Raw genomic sequence first — 16,495 nt, forward strand, 5'->3', positions numbered from 1 at the left:
GTGTTACAGTAACATTTTATCACACTAATTAACAAATCTTTGGTTTTTCATTGCATAAGAAAATCTGAATAAGATACAATTAAAAAAACAGGCGCTAAACCATCACAAGTCTTTACCTGGTACACTAGCAATACAAAGCACATGAGAATTGCAAACAATGAAACTGTCCAGAATGTTTCCTGGTTGATTAGCATCAATAATGATAACTTTTGTAGCAGAGTGTGTGCTAGTACAGATCCAAACTAGACTGGATAATTCTTCCTGATGTTTCAGCTCCTTCTGCTGGTCCTGAAGGAGAACAAAGGCAGAACATAAGTGAGTAACAGGAAGTGGGACAAGAATAGAACCTTTGATCTTGTATGTTCTTATATTATCAACTACAGATATATACATAAATATGTGGTAAGTTAAATATCTTTAATGCCATTGTAAAATTACATGTAGTTACTTGTTCTCTACGCATTTGGAATATAAAAACCCTTCATATTTCATATTTGTGTAGAAAACTATAGAAAATAATTATACTGCACAGTTATACAGTTAGACAAGTAGAAAGCTACATAAGAACACTATTTATGTGCCAGCTACCACACTTGGTATCACCACAGATTAATGTGATGTCCCAAAGCACTTAAAATCAAGCCTTTGTTTTGATGCCTTTAATATACCCTCATAGTTTCTTCATGAAAACATGAAGGCTAACACATGTTTAAACAAAGGCACAGACACCTAAAAAAACCCCTTTTTTATATGGCAGTCAGAACATGAAAAATTCTGTCACAAATGTTTTTTAAAGCAGGCAGCACTGGTCTAAGCAGTGGATCATTTTGATGTAAAATTGATTTGCTCTTGAGATTTGCCAACCAGCTGGAAAACAGGAAAGAATCACAGTATTTTTGTAGTTGGATTCAATAACCCAAATACCTTGGGCTGATGACTATCCAAGAAGAATCTATTTGTTACTAATAAACCTGATCACAAAATATTTTATTAATCTACAGATATACAGTGAAGATGTTTAACTATATAAACTATTCAACATGCCTTACAGTGACCTTACCTTGAGCTCTTGGTCTAGTCTGTCTAAGCTACTTTGAGATCCTGTTTGCTGCTTGTTGCCATCTGCATCCATACCAGTCACATCATTGTAGAATACACTAGCACCAACCACAGACCCACCATCTCGTGTCTTCCCTCCTGATAGGTTTACCCCTACAGCACACCACAGCTTGAAAGAAAAGAAATACTTCACTTAAAAGTTAAACTAAAAAAAAAAAAAAAAAAGACACAGCCATTGTTAAATATGCTAAGTAATATCAAAATTATTATATATCTGCAGTCCGTTTTAAGGAATTCATTAAGATTAAAATCATGTACATTTCTACTGAAGCTTAAATTCTGATTCACTTGTGCTTTAAAAAGAAACAGATTCAGTTCAGAAAGAAAATAATTGAATTTAAAATAAAAACATTCAATCTATATGTTGTCCAAGTCTCTATATCATCACTGTAAATATCCTACCTTCATAGAGGTATCCTTCTCATCTAAAGGTCTCAGGTAAACAGGTACAGGCAAGTTCTTCATCTTATTGTCACCCTGGCCACCATTTGCAACCTAGGCAAAAAAAACCAAACCAAAACAAAAAAAAACCACAACAGAAAAGCTTTCCCCTTTAAAAGAGGTTTACAGTCTTTGCAATCAGTTGATCAGACTTTGTTAAATACCATTAAAAGTTTTGCATTGTGGTTTTCCTTAGAAACACTCTTTTAACTGCAAAAGTTCAAGAAAGAAATACCGGAATCACTCAAACGCAAGCTGCGAAATTATACTCTGCTCAAATTTCACAAAACATGAAGTTGCTACCACTACATTTGAAAACATAAGCATAATACCTGTTTGTACTTCTGAGGTAGACTCCAGCCAAATGCTTGCACTCTACCATCCTCTTTCTGAACATGTGCTTTCACTTGGCGATACTGCTCTCTTTTCTGCTCTCTGCGTGAGGCTAAACTGGCTTCAGTTCTAGGGAAGAATCATTATTAAAGAACCTGTTATTTATGCTCTCTAGAATTCTTTCTGTAATGGGAGTTGCTTTTAAACTCAATATACAAGATCTCTGTAGAAGCACTGGGGTACCAAAGAGATCACTAAGTTTTCCACACATCACCTACAGAACACCAGGTTTCCTGTGGGCTATTTCTAAGGGACCTGTGAAAGACAGGCAAAACCAGAAAGCCTATTGTCAGTATCCTTAAAGAAAATGAACTTCGCTTGTGTACCTCTACTAGAAGCTTTGTAAGTTGTAAACAAAAAGGATGTATTGCCAAAAAAGAACAGGAGAAAAAAATAATAATTACAGATACTTGTTAGCCTGTCTCATGTTCTATTTTTCCATTGAACTTAAAGTATCTGTACAGTTATTGCTTAGCTACAACACTTGCATGTAAAAGCGTACCAACTGCTGCCTCCCGTGCCTAAATGCAGTTTTATGAAAGGCAGTGATATTTAACAGAGAGAATACTACTGCCAGGTACCCAGAGTACTCATCCACTGCTGTGCATTTCAGTCTGCACTATGTTGATTTCTTATATGTCAACATTCACTACAGGAGAACATTATATTTCACTTACCAACATGCTATTTTTCTCAGAGGATTAAAAGAGTAAATACTTGATAAAACATATCTAGTATTATAAACCCAAAATGTCTTACTCTTCACTGAGGAATTCAAAGGCTTTAGATTTGTCACTCGGTAATTGAGATAAGGTACTGCTTCTTTTCTTGACTGATGGAGTAATATGCGAGGTTGGAGCATTATATTTAACATTGACAGGAGGTTCTGGTTTCTTAGCTGTATTGCTAGATGAACTGAAGAGCCTGCTAAAACTAGAAGAAGGAAAAAAAAAAAAGAAAGAAAAATGAGAGCTAAGATTTGTAAGATACATCCAGATTTGACTATGCAGGTAAAACACTGCATATGCTAGCCTGCTCAAGCCAGTTAGACTAAGAAACTGGAGCCCAACATAGCAGCAGCCACCACACACTCAGCAACACTCTCAAAGCACAGAAACTCATGTCAGTAAAAAAAATTCTTAAAGAATTATCCCATTTGTTTATCAAATTTAACGGGATCTTCATCTTGAATGAATATCTACAGGGAACCAACAAAATCAGGATGTGAACATCACACCTGAAAGACAAGTCTTATGAAGCATATTAGCTCATGCATAGAGCACTTTAAAAACTCCACCATTTTCTAGGCTAAAACATAGAATAGTTATCAGCAAACCACAACATCAAAAAGATTATTTGACAAATATCTTGTTGTGAATAACACCATTTTAGATTTAAAGAGCTTGAAGTTAGAAAGGAAAATTAACAATCAGTAAGCCATACTTCACAGAGGAAAAGGAAGCTGAAATAAATGCAATCCACACGAACTATTCAGGTTTCTATTTTTCATCATAAAAAAGAATCCAGAAAAACGTTCAGAACAAGAGTCCTGGTGCATATTCAGCTAGAAAAAAATTACAGCACTTTGGCATTTAACTTCACAAAGTGCACAGCCATTCACTATGTGATGCAGCTTACGATACATTTTGTCTTCAAGAACAGTCTTACCGAGCTGGCAAGCTAGGTAACAAGAGGAGAACAGTTAAGACATCTTCATCTGCCAAAAGATAATTAGCTAACACACAAGAAAGTGCCAGCTAATTGGTTAGGGTCTTTTATTTATTTTTGCCCGTGAGTCGTGTTTCAATACTTACAACTGCCAAATGCTTGATCTCTTCTTTTCTTGCATGGCTGGATTTTCTCTTGATGCTCTACAAGAAATGAATTCCAAGTTTACTGAGTAAGCATTAATTAAAAAAAGGAAAGGAATGGAACAGTGTGTAACTCTTACTTAAAAAAACCAGGATAACATATCAAAAGTATCAAAGCCTGTTTCTTCACATTGCCACTTTTTTCCCCAATCAGAGCACAATATTGAAATTCTCACTAGATGAACTGAAGTTACATAATAAACATCATCCACATTTGTTTGCATCACAGACACAACTGGTGAGTGCTTTTCAGACAGAAAAGACAAATCTGTGTAAGACTTTGCAACGAAAACAGCTAGAAGAAAGCAGCAAACCATTTTAAATTCTTCTGCCTCCTGTTTTTTTGTATTTTAACCATTGCCTTTTATTTTAAACCCTCTTATTTGTCAACACATCAGTAAATAAATGATAAAGTGATTGTTCCTGAAGCCATAGACGCATTAAAAGAGCTAGGAGAGGATTTCTACAGGAAACAATAGCTATAGAAAAGCAAGCCACGACTGCTTGGGAATGTGTATTTTCCCTCTCAGATTCGGAGCCCAAATGGCTCACAGGTATTGAGGACAACAGAAAAAATCCGGTGCCATTGTTACAGCGGACCGGCAGGCGGCACCAAATGACACTGTTACCTCTGGGCATGGGCACGGGCACGGCTGGGGGGACACGACGAGAACCAGCTGGGCTGAGGTCCGAGCAGAAGACTTTTGGTTTTGAAATCATATGATCCAGACAACTCAATATTCAGGATCAAATTAGACCAGATCACCATCTTTATTGCTCATATTTAACAAACCTTGCAGAGCTTTAAAACTGTGTTTTCTTGTGAACAACCCAAGTCCTTATGGATTACACTCCGTCTGAAGACTGTATGTTATTCCTGTTTTGACATCTCAGCTGACAACTGGGCCCACTGCTTTAAGGTTTGTGCATACATACACACAGTAATTTTTCCTGCCCACCAAATTAAAGTTATTTATGATTACCAAGTTTGGTAACTGTTCCGAAATACAGACATTTTTTCAAGGGATGCTTATTTCACACCATATGAAGTAACACATCTTCACTGAGGTCTCACCGAGAACCCATTTTGACAAGATAAGTTATATGCCCATAACTTAAAAACAAGGTTACTCATGGGCATGTAGAGAGACAAGCAGAAGGGCAACTAAGGCCTCATACCCTAACCTACTGACCGGATCACTCTGCAGCTAAAAATCAAAAGCCAGTAAAATCCAAGGAGCCCTATCAATTATAAAAGAGCCTTTTACCTTATCATCTCAGTCCATCGGACAGCCTCCTGAAGCTCCATCAACCTCTCTTTATACTGATTTCTTTCCATCAGAACACGGGCCATTTCAACACGAGTAAAACGCTTCCGCTGAGCGGTGGGGACATCACTCTGAACACACAAAAAAGCAAACATAGGACAAACAAAGGAGCACAGTAGGGCCTTGCAGAGTCAGCCTCCGCCTTCTGATAAGAGTCAGTTTAGGGCACAATTCCAGATTCCAAATCATTTTGGGCTTTGTAAAACTAACTCAATTTTACCTTCCTCTCCTATCCTTTGTACGTAGTACAATCTGAATAAAAAACAGTTCTTCAAAAAGAATGTGACACACAATAATGGGCAGAGAGGAAAGAAAGAAAACTAGACATGGTCAGTTTAAGTTTAATTGTGCTCTTTAGATCTTCTGTCTTTTCTATACATGGAGGAAGTTTACCACTACTGTAAAGCAGTAAAGTTTAGTAGCACTCACTAAACGCGTGCTAACTTCTAATGTCCCATTGTGAATTATACATACAAAAATACACATACACACATACACCTACATCATCATCCTCTTTAGCTTTCTGTCTTGCTTCCTCTGCTTCTGCACGAGCTCTAAATACAAAATAAAAAATAGCTGCATTAGATACCACAGTGGGGTTTTTTCTTTCTTTTTCACAACCATGGAATTAAACTTACTTTCTCAGCTCTTCTTCCAGTTCCTTATTCTTCTCTTCAAGCTTTTGTTTTGCTTGTTTTACAGCCTCTAATTCACCTTGCAGTACATCCTTCTCGCAGGTTAATTCATCCACCTTTGCTATCAGATCATTCTTCACTACATTCAGTGCATTTCTACACAAACATTTAAAATATACCATTACAAGGATGACTGTGGTCTCATAGTTTAGCCTGATTTCATTCTTGAATTCTAAGACCTACAAATTTCAAAGATACACCTTTCTAAAAGAGGTCAAACCCTCTCCCCCCAAAGTCTCAAATACATTCACACCTCTGTATCAGAAAAAAGTACTCATAACTCAGAACAGTTTGCTTAGAGGTTGAATTCCTCAACAGTGCTCCAATGGATTAGCTTCTACAGTTACAGCTGTGTTTCTAACAGAAAAGGTAGGGAGTTGATCTCACTAGAATATAGCACTGCATTTCTTGCAGACTTAAAAGGATAAAAGCAGCTTTTGCTTCTGAGGGCCTTAATTTCTAGAATATCAACTAAGCTATATATTTAGCCAATTATACCTACATATTCAAAATACTTATACCATCACTACTCTTAGAACGGAAAGCACATTTGTTTAACTTCAACTTTCTGCATATGAAGATATTGAAGATATAACAAAACAGAAAAGGGCAGTATTTTTTACATACACATTCTCACTTACTTTGTCTCCAACAGCTGAGTGTTTTCCAAAATAAGGTTTTCAACCTCACGACCCATTCCTTTCCAAAGGAAACAAACACATGAAATTAGCAGACAAAATGGATGTTTTCACAAAACCTGTTTTGCCATTACTTAAAATTTAGCTGATTTTAGACATGACAAACTTGTCAGAAAAACTGTGAGCTATCTGAAACTTCAGGACCTACCTTCTACAATTAGCCTTCCCCTCCACCTTCTTCCCAATCTGCCTTCAGTTAAAGCCTAAAGGCAACCCTGGCTAACCACAGGCTAGTAGTTAGTGCTACCTCCACCTAGTCTATACATTTTGAAGAGGTTACGTTACTACTAAGTCAAAAACCAAACATGGCATCACTGGGGAAGTATTAGTCCACAAAAAGTTAAGTTTAAAATGCTCAACTGTCTTTTACACCATGTTAGATACAAAAGTATATCAGTTATAGACACAAGACATGCTGAATTATAAAGCTCAGATTGCGAAAGCCCTGCAGATCTCCCCAGAGCAAATGATACCTTACCAAAGAAATTATGGTCTTTAAAGGCCATGCATTCCATGTAGAGCAAAAACAAGAACAAGAAACATTTCATGTAAGGTGTAGTATGAGTGAAGAGCAATAAAATATTTAGACTTATGAAGTAAGAGTGAATTAAAACAAAGCCACCACCAAAAGGTTGAAGTGGAATGTGATGTGATTAGAAGCAGGATTTATACAGAAGGCAGATGTTAAAGTTAAGTTTGTCACAACCATTTCTATTGGTGAGACCTCTCATAAAAATAAGTAACTTAATAAAAGTCTGTCTCATTTTCTGTGAAATAATTTAGATGCACAGTACTTGAAAGAAATGCTAAGCCAGTCAGTAAAAGTTTCAAATGAACATGCTACTATGGAAAAAAGTTAACTCTTCATGTAACTACTTCAATATTATTTAAATTTATGGAGAATAATCTCTCACCCTATTGTTTGCATGCCTACAGTAATATGATTTGCAGGTTTTTAAAAAGATAAACTTTCAGGCAGAAAATAATTATTTTACATCTTGCACAGCAAAATAATTACCACACTAATGATTGCAGAAATTATGCTAATTCAAGATTAACACAACAAATAAAAAAGGTATCTTAATGGTGGAGGCCTTTTAAAATACTCTATGAACACAATCTTCTAAGCAACTTTAGTAACAGAAGTCTTAAAAGATATTTGGATAACAATAAAAAAAGTATCGAAAAATAGACATGCAAATCAAAGTTCCCTCTTTTGGAATTCCTCTTTCTAGGTTTTGGATTAAAAGTAAATGACATTTAATAGTGAAGGAACTTAGATCAGCTATTGTTACTCTATCAATATCTGGAGAAATCCCCTACACTACAGTCATCAAGAGGTTTTATTCAAATGGCTATTGCTTTTAAAATGTTTTCAGTATTCACAGGTAAAAGTACCTAGGATCACTTCCAACAGGTTTCAGGATCCTTTATAATGCAAGACAAAAAGTAGAAAGCCAAGAGTGCAAAGGCAAAAAAAAAAGTTACCAAGCAGGGAAAAAATGCAGAGAATGTATTTTATGAGAGCAGCAGCCAAGAATGCCTAACTGTAGAAGCAACAGATTTCAAAGAATTTTTTTTAAAGAAGAAGCATACACACCAGAATATTCCCCTGGGTATGCAGCCCAAGAGAAAACAGATTAGAGAAGCCCAATTAACTACTTTTACAGAACTCCAAACTAAGTTTAATGCTCACTTAGAACAGATCCAAACGCTTGAAACACACCAACTATCCTCGATGCAGATGTGGCTTTTAAGTAACACCGAGTAATTTGGACTGTGGTTGTGCTCAAAGTGAAATGATGATTATATAGTAAAACTTTTAGACCAACACATTCTGCATCACAAACGCAGTTATAACAATGTGTTCATTTTGCACACACCGGGGTTTCTAGCAGTAGTTTTATGGAAAATGGTAATGAAGTCAGTGACAAACTTTCGATAGGTTATATGAAAAAGTATATCATTTTTGCCCATGGAAAACAAAGCATCTATTATCAAGAAGTCCTGACAGTAATTTGATTTCTTTAAACAATTTATCATGTAGCTAAGGGATGGAAATTGCTATACGATAATACTTCTCCAGTATCTGTACTTTTGCATGCAGAATGTGTCATTAGTTATCCCTGTGACAACAGAGTGCGAGAGGTTTGGATGAAGTATGTTCCAGCAAGGATGCATTGGTCCTCACTGCTCAGGATTCAAAGCAGCAGAGTGTGACAACAAAGAAAAACCATCTCCCAGACTGGACACAGGCCCATTACTCCTAGTGATTAATACTTTGCAGAAATGTCACTTACTTGATGTAAAATAAGTTCCTGGTGGAACACTGAACAACCAGCTATCCAGACTGCACACACAACAGTTCTATATAATACTACTAACAATCTTTATTTTTGCCAGGTCAGACAACAGAAGCAAACAAACTGCTGATTTTCTGTATGCAACCCATTTCTAAAACACACAAGAGTTGCATCAGCATTTTATATATTCCATAGTACCAGCTTTCATTTTCAAAATGAGGCCTGAAAACTTATATGGCCAAAAATATCTTATGTTTTTTATAGAAAGACTCTTTTTTAATGACATTTTTGCCCCTGATCAATTAATATTCCCAAAACTTACATTCTGTTCAGTCAGCACACAAGTGGCAGCAAGCTGCTTAGGGGGAAGAGAAATGTGAGTTCCCTCTCCACCTTCAGTTCATGATTTGATTCTCAAATGATCACCATTGCATTCTGCTGCAATTCTCTCTTACAAGTTAAATTCCAAAGAGAGATGATAAAGCCAGGCCATTACAGATTGGGCACAATCTGAATTAAACTACCTAAAACTAGATCAAGATAAAAATCCCTGCTCGAGATAAAAATACTTGTGTCAGAGAACACATAGGGAAAACTGGAATAGAGAATAGTGTAAGAAGCGCCCCAAAAGATTCAGGCTAATATCATTACACTGAAAGAAAGAACAAACACTTTCTCTTGGGTTTTGCATTCCAATGACCACCTTAGGATGATATTCAAAAGGTTTTAATGCAAATGAATCCTAACAGTAAATCCAGCAAGGGTAATTAAGCACTCCACTAACAAGGAAAATTCCTGTAAACAGCATCTTTAAATAACCTTTCTTACCCAGTAAATCTGCACCTTCATCCACATCGCCAATTAGGCCAGAACCAGCAGATGACAGCTCTTCAAAGAGTGACTCTGTATTTCGGTCAAATGCTTTGTTCTCTATGCCTTTGGTAGGAGTGCTGTTCAAAGAATTAAAACAAGACATAAAAAAAAGCAGAAAGAAAACATTCCCACAAAGAAGAAAGTTTTCTGTGTTTTTACCAGTAGTTCATGTTACCCCCAAAAAAAGCAGAAGTAAAATTCTCAGAAGCTTTCTGTTGGCTTAGAGTCCTAGATTCTATTTTCAAATACTACTTTGGCATCAAGATCCCAAACTTGAAGTGGCTGCTGATATTGCGCTGGTCAGGACTTTAATAAATTAAAGCATATCAAGTTTTGGCATATAGAAATTCGGCCCCGTCAGGACTTAGTCAGCCCAAATGCCTAAAGAACAAACAGCTCAGCCAAACTGGAAGTCATTTAATATAACAAGAACACAAGAGAACCAAATAGTCAGAGATCAACATATTCCTCTGGCCAGAAAAGGGGCTCCTTTCACACAAAGATCTTACGCCATTAACATTCACTATACAAGCTAATTTTTTCCATCTCATCACAAGAATGAAACACACAGACATGTAACATATTTGAAGGACTTGTGGCTAGACCCTAAATTGTTCAGAGCTTGCCTAAAAGATCGGGCACCCCCATCCCACCCCCCACTGCTAACACAGCACTTGGTTTTTTTTTGTGGGGCTTTAGAGCTTTTGGAAGAAATGTTATCCTTCGCAAGTAAAAGCCTGCAAGGAAGCAGACTCAAGCAAAAGCATTCTGCCAACACTAGGATTCCACCATCAGAATCTGACAAAAAGAGTGCTGTAGCATTTGCAAAGACAGTCATAAATCCAGATTTTAAAGATATGGATGAAAACACAAGGACCCAGCTTGGAAACTGCTAGTACATTGAAACCTTGACCTAGGGAGAAAAGGCCTGTTGGTATAGACCTTTTGCTTGAAATATGGAAAGAATATTAAAGCATTCTTAAGTCTGCTGTAATATGAAATACCCTGAACGTTCATCAGGTGTAGCAACAAAATGAAGAACTTGTTGCACTTAAAGCCTCCTGCTGAATTTGGGGAAATAAGGTCACAAAAGCAGGAGATCCATAATGTGTGATCTCAGTCTGGTAAGATTTCTAAACAAGTCACAAGTTCAAAACCAAAGTCTGGTACCTTCTAAAATCGGTCTTACTACTCAAATCACAACACTCAACTTACCTGGAGCCCTTATATCCACTGAGATCTTTATCCATATCCAACTCTGGAGTTGACTCAATGATTGCCTGAACTTCAGATTTTTCTTCATTTTCATTTCCACCTAGGGAAAAGCAAGTGGTACATCTCCATAAACAAAATCACCGTAACATATGAAATTACCTACACGTAGTTGTTATTAATCAATCAGCAACTTCGTAGACTTCTGTTCAAAGACTTATCAAGGTAATTAAATGAGAAGACCTATAGATTTTCATACTCTAGTGCAGACACTGGAATTTTTAAGTGTCTCCTGAATTTAACTTAAGTCATCCAATGGTAGTTATTTCCCAGTATTTCTGCAATCGAAACCAAGCAGATGTCTATCCTCTCATGACTTTTTGTGTCTAGATGAGTGCCACTTCTGCTGTTCACAAAGAAATGTCATAAATAACTCTAATTGTAGAAAAATAAGGACTAAAGCCACCAATAAACAACAGACTTCTATCTTTTACCAATATTCTGTACTCCTAAAATATTGAGTAAAAAAAAACATTTCTCATTTGTGGCACAACAATTAAGATATTTCACAACAGATTAAATATGAAGTCCATAGTAACCATGCACTAAAAAGTTAAAGCAGCTCACCAGTGGACACATTTCTTGTCTCTTGAGCTACCTGTACTTCAATATTCTTGCTTATGTCCAGCTTCTCATTCGGCATATCTGCATCCTTCGCAAGCCCTTCAACATCTTCTTTTTGAGGAGTTTCAGCAGGCAGTACAGGTACATCTGAAGCAGCTGTGGATGCTGGAGTCGTAGATTTTGAGCCTGCTTGGCTAACGTCAGAGAGCTCATCCTAAAATTGAGCAATTACCATTTAAAAAAATGAACACAAATTAAAGTATTATTAGAAGAGTTAGGCATATAAACTAAAGAACAAACACTAAAATTACTTTATTTTACTGAAGAATATCCGAATGCAAAGAAACAGGAATGGAAAGTATACTTCAAGCCAGTACTGCCAAATTAATCTTTAGACTATGGCTGTTTCACTTCTGTTAAGGAGGTTATAGCTACATAAAACATGCCCTTATTTTTAATACTAATGTTTGATCTCAGTAATTATAGTCACAACTTCAGAGTGCTTTTCTGTTAAGTCTTCCAGACAACAGGCAGCATCATTCCCATATTAATAATCATTCAGCAGTTCATTGCGTACCTAGAAGCTTCCCAAAGCTGTTAAAAAATTAATTGTTCAAAACGTGCATGGTATCTTAAAATATCTACTTTTAAAAAGTAGACATTGAAACACTGATGCAGAACATGAATTTAACTGAAATAAAAGTATAGTCTTTGCAAGCACATCACTCAAACCCTTTTAATGCACTTTCCAGTCTGAACTGTAAGCCCTGGCTGACATTGGGAACGAGACATTGAACTGCAGTGACTACTTGTCCGGTTAGATTTCAGATCAACTATGAACATCAGTAAACAGCTCCTTCTTAGAAGCCAATTCCTGGCAGCAGTTTACATTGCTGTGACACTGTATCAAGAATCACAAGTACGGCTATTAAACCAGCTGCTAGACTCGAGATTATAATCGTTACTCAGACAGGGCTGCATTAGGCCCTGTGTTCGAGGGCAGGCTAGCCTGTGTATGATACAACTAGAAGCTACTACCTGATAATACCAATAGCCCTTTTCTGGACTTTGTCTCCTTTTATTCACACCTTATGCCTCATTCATGACCAGTGCCATACGACCATCCAGATGTCTGAACTGTGACTTAAACAGCACATAACAGTGAACCAGAGCTCATTGCAGATATGAAAACAAATTTGTCTGTCTGGGCCAGTAATTTCTAGCATACAGCATTAGAGGAATCTCCTTGGGAAAAATCAGGATGAAACATACAGGCTGCTATATGCAAAATGAAGGCAGGACAGTAAGTTTTGATAAAAAAGTTCTTTTGGGGTTTTGTTTGGGAATCACAGGTGAACGCAAGGCTCCTAGACAAGTTTGTGACATTTAAAGAAAACATATCTGTTAGCTCAGGAAACCTAAACTTGTCAAGAACAAAGCAAGTTTAGATTTTGTGAAGCAAGAATTCATCATACTGCTAGTAGCACTTTTTGAGACGGAATTGAAATTGAATTTTAAGGTTATTTAAAAAAAAAAAAAACCAAAACAAAAGAGACCTGCATATAGACACACATTCTCCCAATTGTACTTAGTGTAAAATTACTAAGAACTTTAATTTCTCAATTTTTACTTTTGGAACTTCCTGGAAAGATAAGATTTTAATTTGTGGCAGCAAGGAGGAAAACACATGATTACGTATATCAGCATAAATGTAACGCTTGCATCCTATAGCGACATCTCCACATGGAATCTGCAAGCCCTAGAAACAAAATTCATCACTTTCAAGACCTGCCTGTCAATTACTTAGTTTTCATCCTCTTTTAGTAAATTCCAAAATAACCAATTATTAATATTTGATATTCTGACAAAATTATTCAGAAATACACTGAACTAACAGATGCCTCCAAAAGAATAAAACATGTACACTTACCCATAGTTATACAAGGCAACAAAAGCAACATATGAAAGTGTTATGAGATACGTTGTAGCCGTTAAAAAAAAAAAGCTACACAATCTACCCAATTGCCTTTTGAATTGGTGAAGTTCAGCCTCTGGATAATGATTCATACTTCAGCAAGCAGATACAGAAAGGAGGAAATGGTAGCCCTTACCAAGGGAATCCAGAGTTCACACAAACAAGGAATAAAACCTCAACAGAGCTGCTGGCTCTGTTCAAACATTTCTACATCTTTGTATTCCAAAAGCATGCACTAACTGATGCAGCACAGAGTGATCACTGACTTTCACACAAAAAGCTCAAGAAAAACAGCTTCATAGTGCAAGAGAAAACAGTGAAGAGAATGGTCCTTTCCTTAAAGGAATTTCAAATAAACCCATCTATTTTACATTTCTGACTTTATTATCTACTATATTTTTTAGCTAACTCTTGGAAACTATACTGATTAAACTATCATGAATGCTTGTTCTAGAACTAGTGAAAATGAAATGCAATTCCATTAAGTGACAATGAATTAATCAAAATATCTCAAAGCCTAAGCATTTGAAAGTCAGTGCTGTGTTGATTTTGCCAAAAAAGTCAAACCTGCTATGTTGCCAAAAGACTTCTCCTGAAAAAAGAAAAATTAGTTTTAAAATTAGATAATTAAATCTGAAGAAGTAGAAGCTCATCTGCAATGCTTTGCAGAAATAAGCAGAAGAGAATGAATGGTACATAACTATATGTTGTCTTAAAATGATGTCCAGCAATGTCACTACTGTACAGGCCATGCATACCTAGTCTTTTTCGTCTGGGTTTCTCCCTGACACTTACTCTGTGATACTTTTAGAGGAGACACTGACCATTAATGAAATGTTCATGCATGAATGGAAAAAAGATGCCTGAAAGCAGCAGAATCTTGCTTGTGCCTCATACTTGATGTTAAAAAGAATGTAGAGGAATAAAAGTATTAGAGAAAAAAGTTTCAAGTTCTGGTTATGACTTCAGTATATCATGTTATTCAACAGGTTCACTTCAGAAGTACTTTACATTCGTAGCTGAAAAGCAAAAATGCTGCTTTGGACCTAAGGAACTTTTTCTGACTAACTAGGTTTGAAAAATTACAGTCTGTGCCGTTTTGTAAATTCTCTTTTAGCAGTGCATTATTTTTAGAAGAACTATACCAAGAAGCCTATTTTGACAATATATAGTAACCAATATAATTTTCTGAGGGGACAGGATGGGATCAGAGCCTTCCCTTTATACTTCATCTCCACCTACTCTTAGTCATAACTTTAAGCTGTATTTCAGTCAGCTCTCCTGAAGTCTGTCAATTTATTGATGTTAACTGGCATAGGACAAAGGGAATAGGACAAATTTAAGATCCAAAAATGGTCCTAGCCAAGAGTTTGTTAAGTGACTAATTTTTAGATCCAAACTCCTGTTGTCATTTTGATATGTTTATAATTAACCATTACTTACACTTCCCATTATCTCCATTTGACCTCTAGGCAAAAAAAAAAAAAAGTCTGGGTTCCAGTTACTTCTGCATAGCTTTTTAATTCTTACCACTTTAATATTCCCCTGCTACATATTAAGTTCGCTCAGGAGGAAATTCCCCTCAGCTGTATGCCTTTTCAGCAATAACAGTACATCCATAGTCTTCGAAAAAAACCTCATCAAGATAAACATATAGGGAGACTTTACACATTCTGGAGTTCTTCACCCTGCAGATCCCTCCTCCCGCTGTGTTGTTAGCGTGCCCTAGTCCCGACTGCCAGATTCATCACACTAACACCACTCCCCCATTTTTCCATTTCTGCAGCTTGTTCTATGCCACCCTCTCACTGTTGGAACATAGAACAATTGCAGGAATTATAGCCTAACTACATGTAAGGGAAATCATAATCACAGACTAATTTAGGAAAGTTAGGTCATTCTCAACTCTGTGGTATACCTACACTATACGCCTGATAGTAGGCAGAGGCTGCCTCTGTACTAATTAAAGCTTTCCTTCTAAAACAATATTAAACCAGCAGACCTGTTTACACTATCTAGTCACATTATCTAGTGTGTAAAGACCAAGTGACTGACCTTTGGAAAGGGTCCTTAGTCAGAAGGAAAAAACCCACTCCTGCGAGTAAGAGAACTAGCCTGTATTACAACTGATTGGGAAAAAGCAACCCAAACTCCATTTCTTCCAGTAAGTTCCCTCAAAGCTCATTTGAGTAAGCAACATACTTGGCTTACACAAAGATGATGTAGGGGTTTCCCTCCTCCCCTTCAGTTTGCTTTTTCTCCTCAGCAAGGATCTATAATCTGTTTACAGGAGTTTCTCCTAACACACAAGGCAGCCAAGCTGAGTGCTCACCTTTAGGCTTGTGTGGGACCGTGGCTGGCTTAGCTCGTGGAACTTCCAGTGCTCTGACCCAGGCGTTTCCCCTGCTTCTCTCTGAGTTTCAGGTGTAAGTAGTGCATCTCCTGGAGGTAATGGGAAGATGCCCAGTGATATCGGACGCTCCTTTCTGTTTGAAAGAGAGACAGGTTTCATCAGCCATTTCAGATGTCACACATTTTATTTTCCCACGTGCCTTTGAAATCAGCAGGGAAGTGGTAAAATTATAGGTTCAAACACTCATACGCTGTGCTCTATTAAATATACAATGTAGCATACACAGTTTGTATTACAGCACCTAAGTCTTCGTTTCACATTGTGTGATTACAAATAGCCTATTCCATGGCTTTAGATAGCAGTTATTGATTGCACTGTAGCTAGTCTATAGTAAACAAAAGTTTTACAGAAATGGAACACAAACAGGACTGTAAGATGAAAAAGTTTCCTTATTTCAGACTAAATTACAGTTTTCACCAGCCACTCTTAAAAATAACGTTTTGCAATTTTTTTTTGGCAAGATACAGTACCACACAACTTTGACAATAGCCAACTGCTAAATCATTAACTGCAGCATTTGTGAAAGTTGTAAACAATCAGCTTAAAGTCC

General features: G+C 36.8%; 1 protein-coding gene across 4 annotated transcripts in view; it reads right to left on the minus strand.

The window, feature by feature from the left end:
• Positions 1–16,495, minus strand: part of SPAG9 (sperm associated antigen 9) — a 65,958-nt gene that overhangs the window by 17,556 nt on the left and 31,907 nt on the right. For all 4 annotated transcript variants that reach the window (XM_069799187.1, XM_069799186.1, XM_069799189.1 and 1 more), the window contains 14 exons: positions 15,865–16,018; positions 11,561–11,771; positions 10,937–11,036; positions 9,677–9,798; positions 6,489–6,546; positions 5,791–5,943; positions 5,655–5,706; positions 5,093–5,223; positions 3,768–3,824; positions 2,713–2,886; positions 1,893–2,022; positions 1,522–1,614; positions 1,061–1,228; positions 117–288 (listed from right to left, as the gene is read on the minus strand). In XM_069799187.1, coding sequence (XP_069655288.1) covers positions 117–288; positions 1,061–1,228; positions 1,522–1,614; positions 1,893–2,022; positions 2,713–2,886; positions 3,768–3,824; positions 5,093–5,223; positions 5,655–5,706; positions 5,791–5,943; positions 6,489–6,546; positions 9,677–9,798; positions 10,937–11,036; positions 11,561–11,771; positions 15,865–16,018 — 1,775 coding nt within the window. The remainder of the gene's footprint in view (positions 1–116; positions 289–1,060; positions 1,229–1,521; positions 1,615–1,892; positions 2,023–2,712; positions 2,887–3,767; positions 3,825–5,092; positions 5,224–5,654; positions 5,707–5,790; positions 5,944–6,488; positions 6,547–9,676; positions 9,799–10,936; positions 11,037–11,560; positions 11,772–15,864; positions 16,019–16,495) is intronic.

The sequence above is a fragment of the Haliaeetus albicilla genome, chromosome 12 (genome assembly GCF_947461875.1).
Source record: "Haliaeetus albicilla chromosome 12, bHalAlb1.1, whole genome shotgun sequence".
NCBI lineage: Eukaryota > Metazoa > Chordata > Aves > Accipitriformes > Accipitridae > Haliaeetus > Haliaeetus albicilla.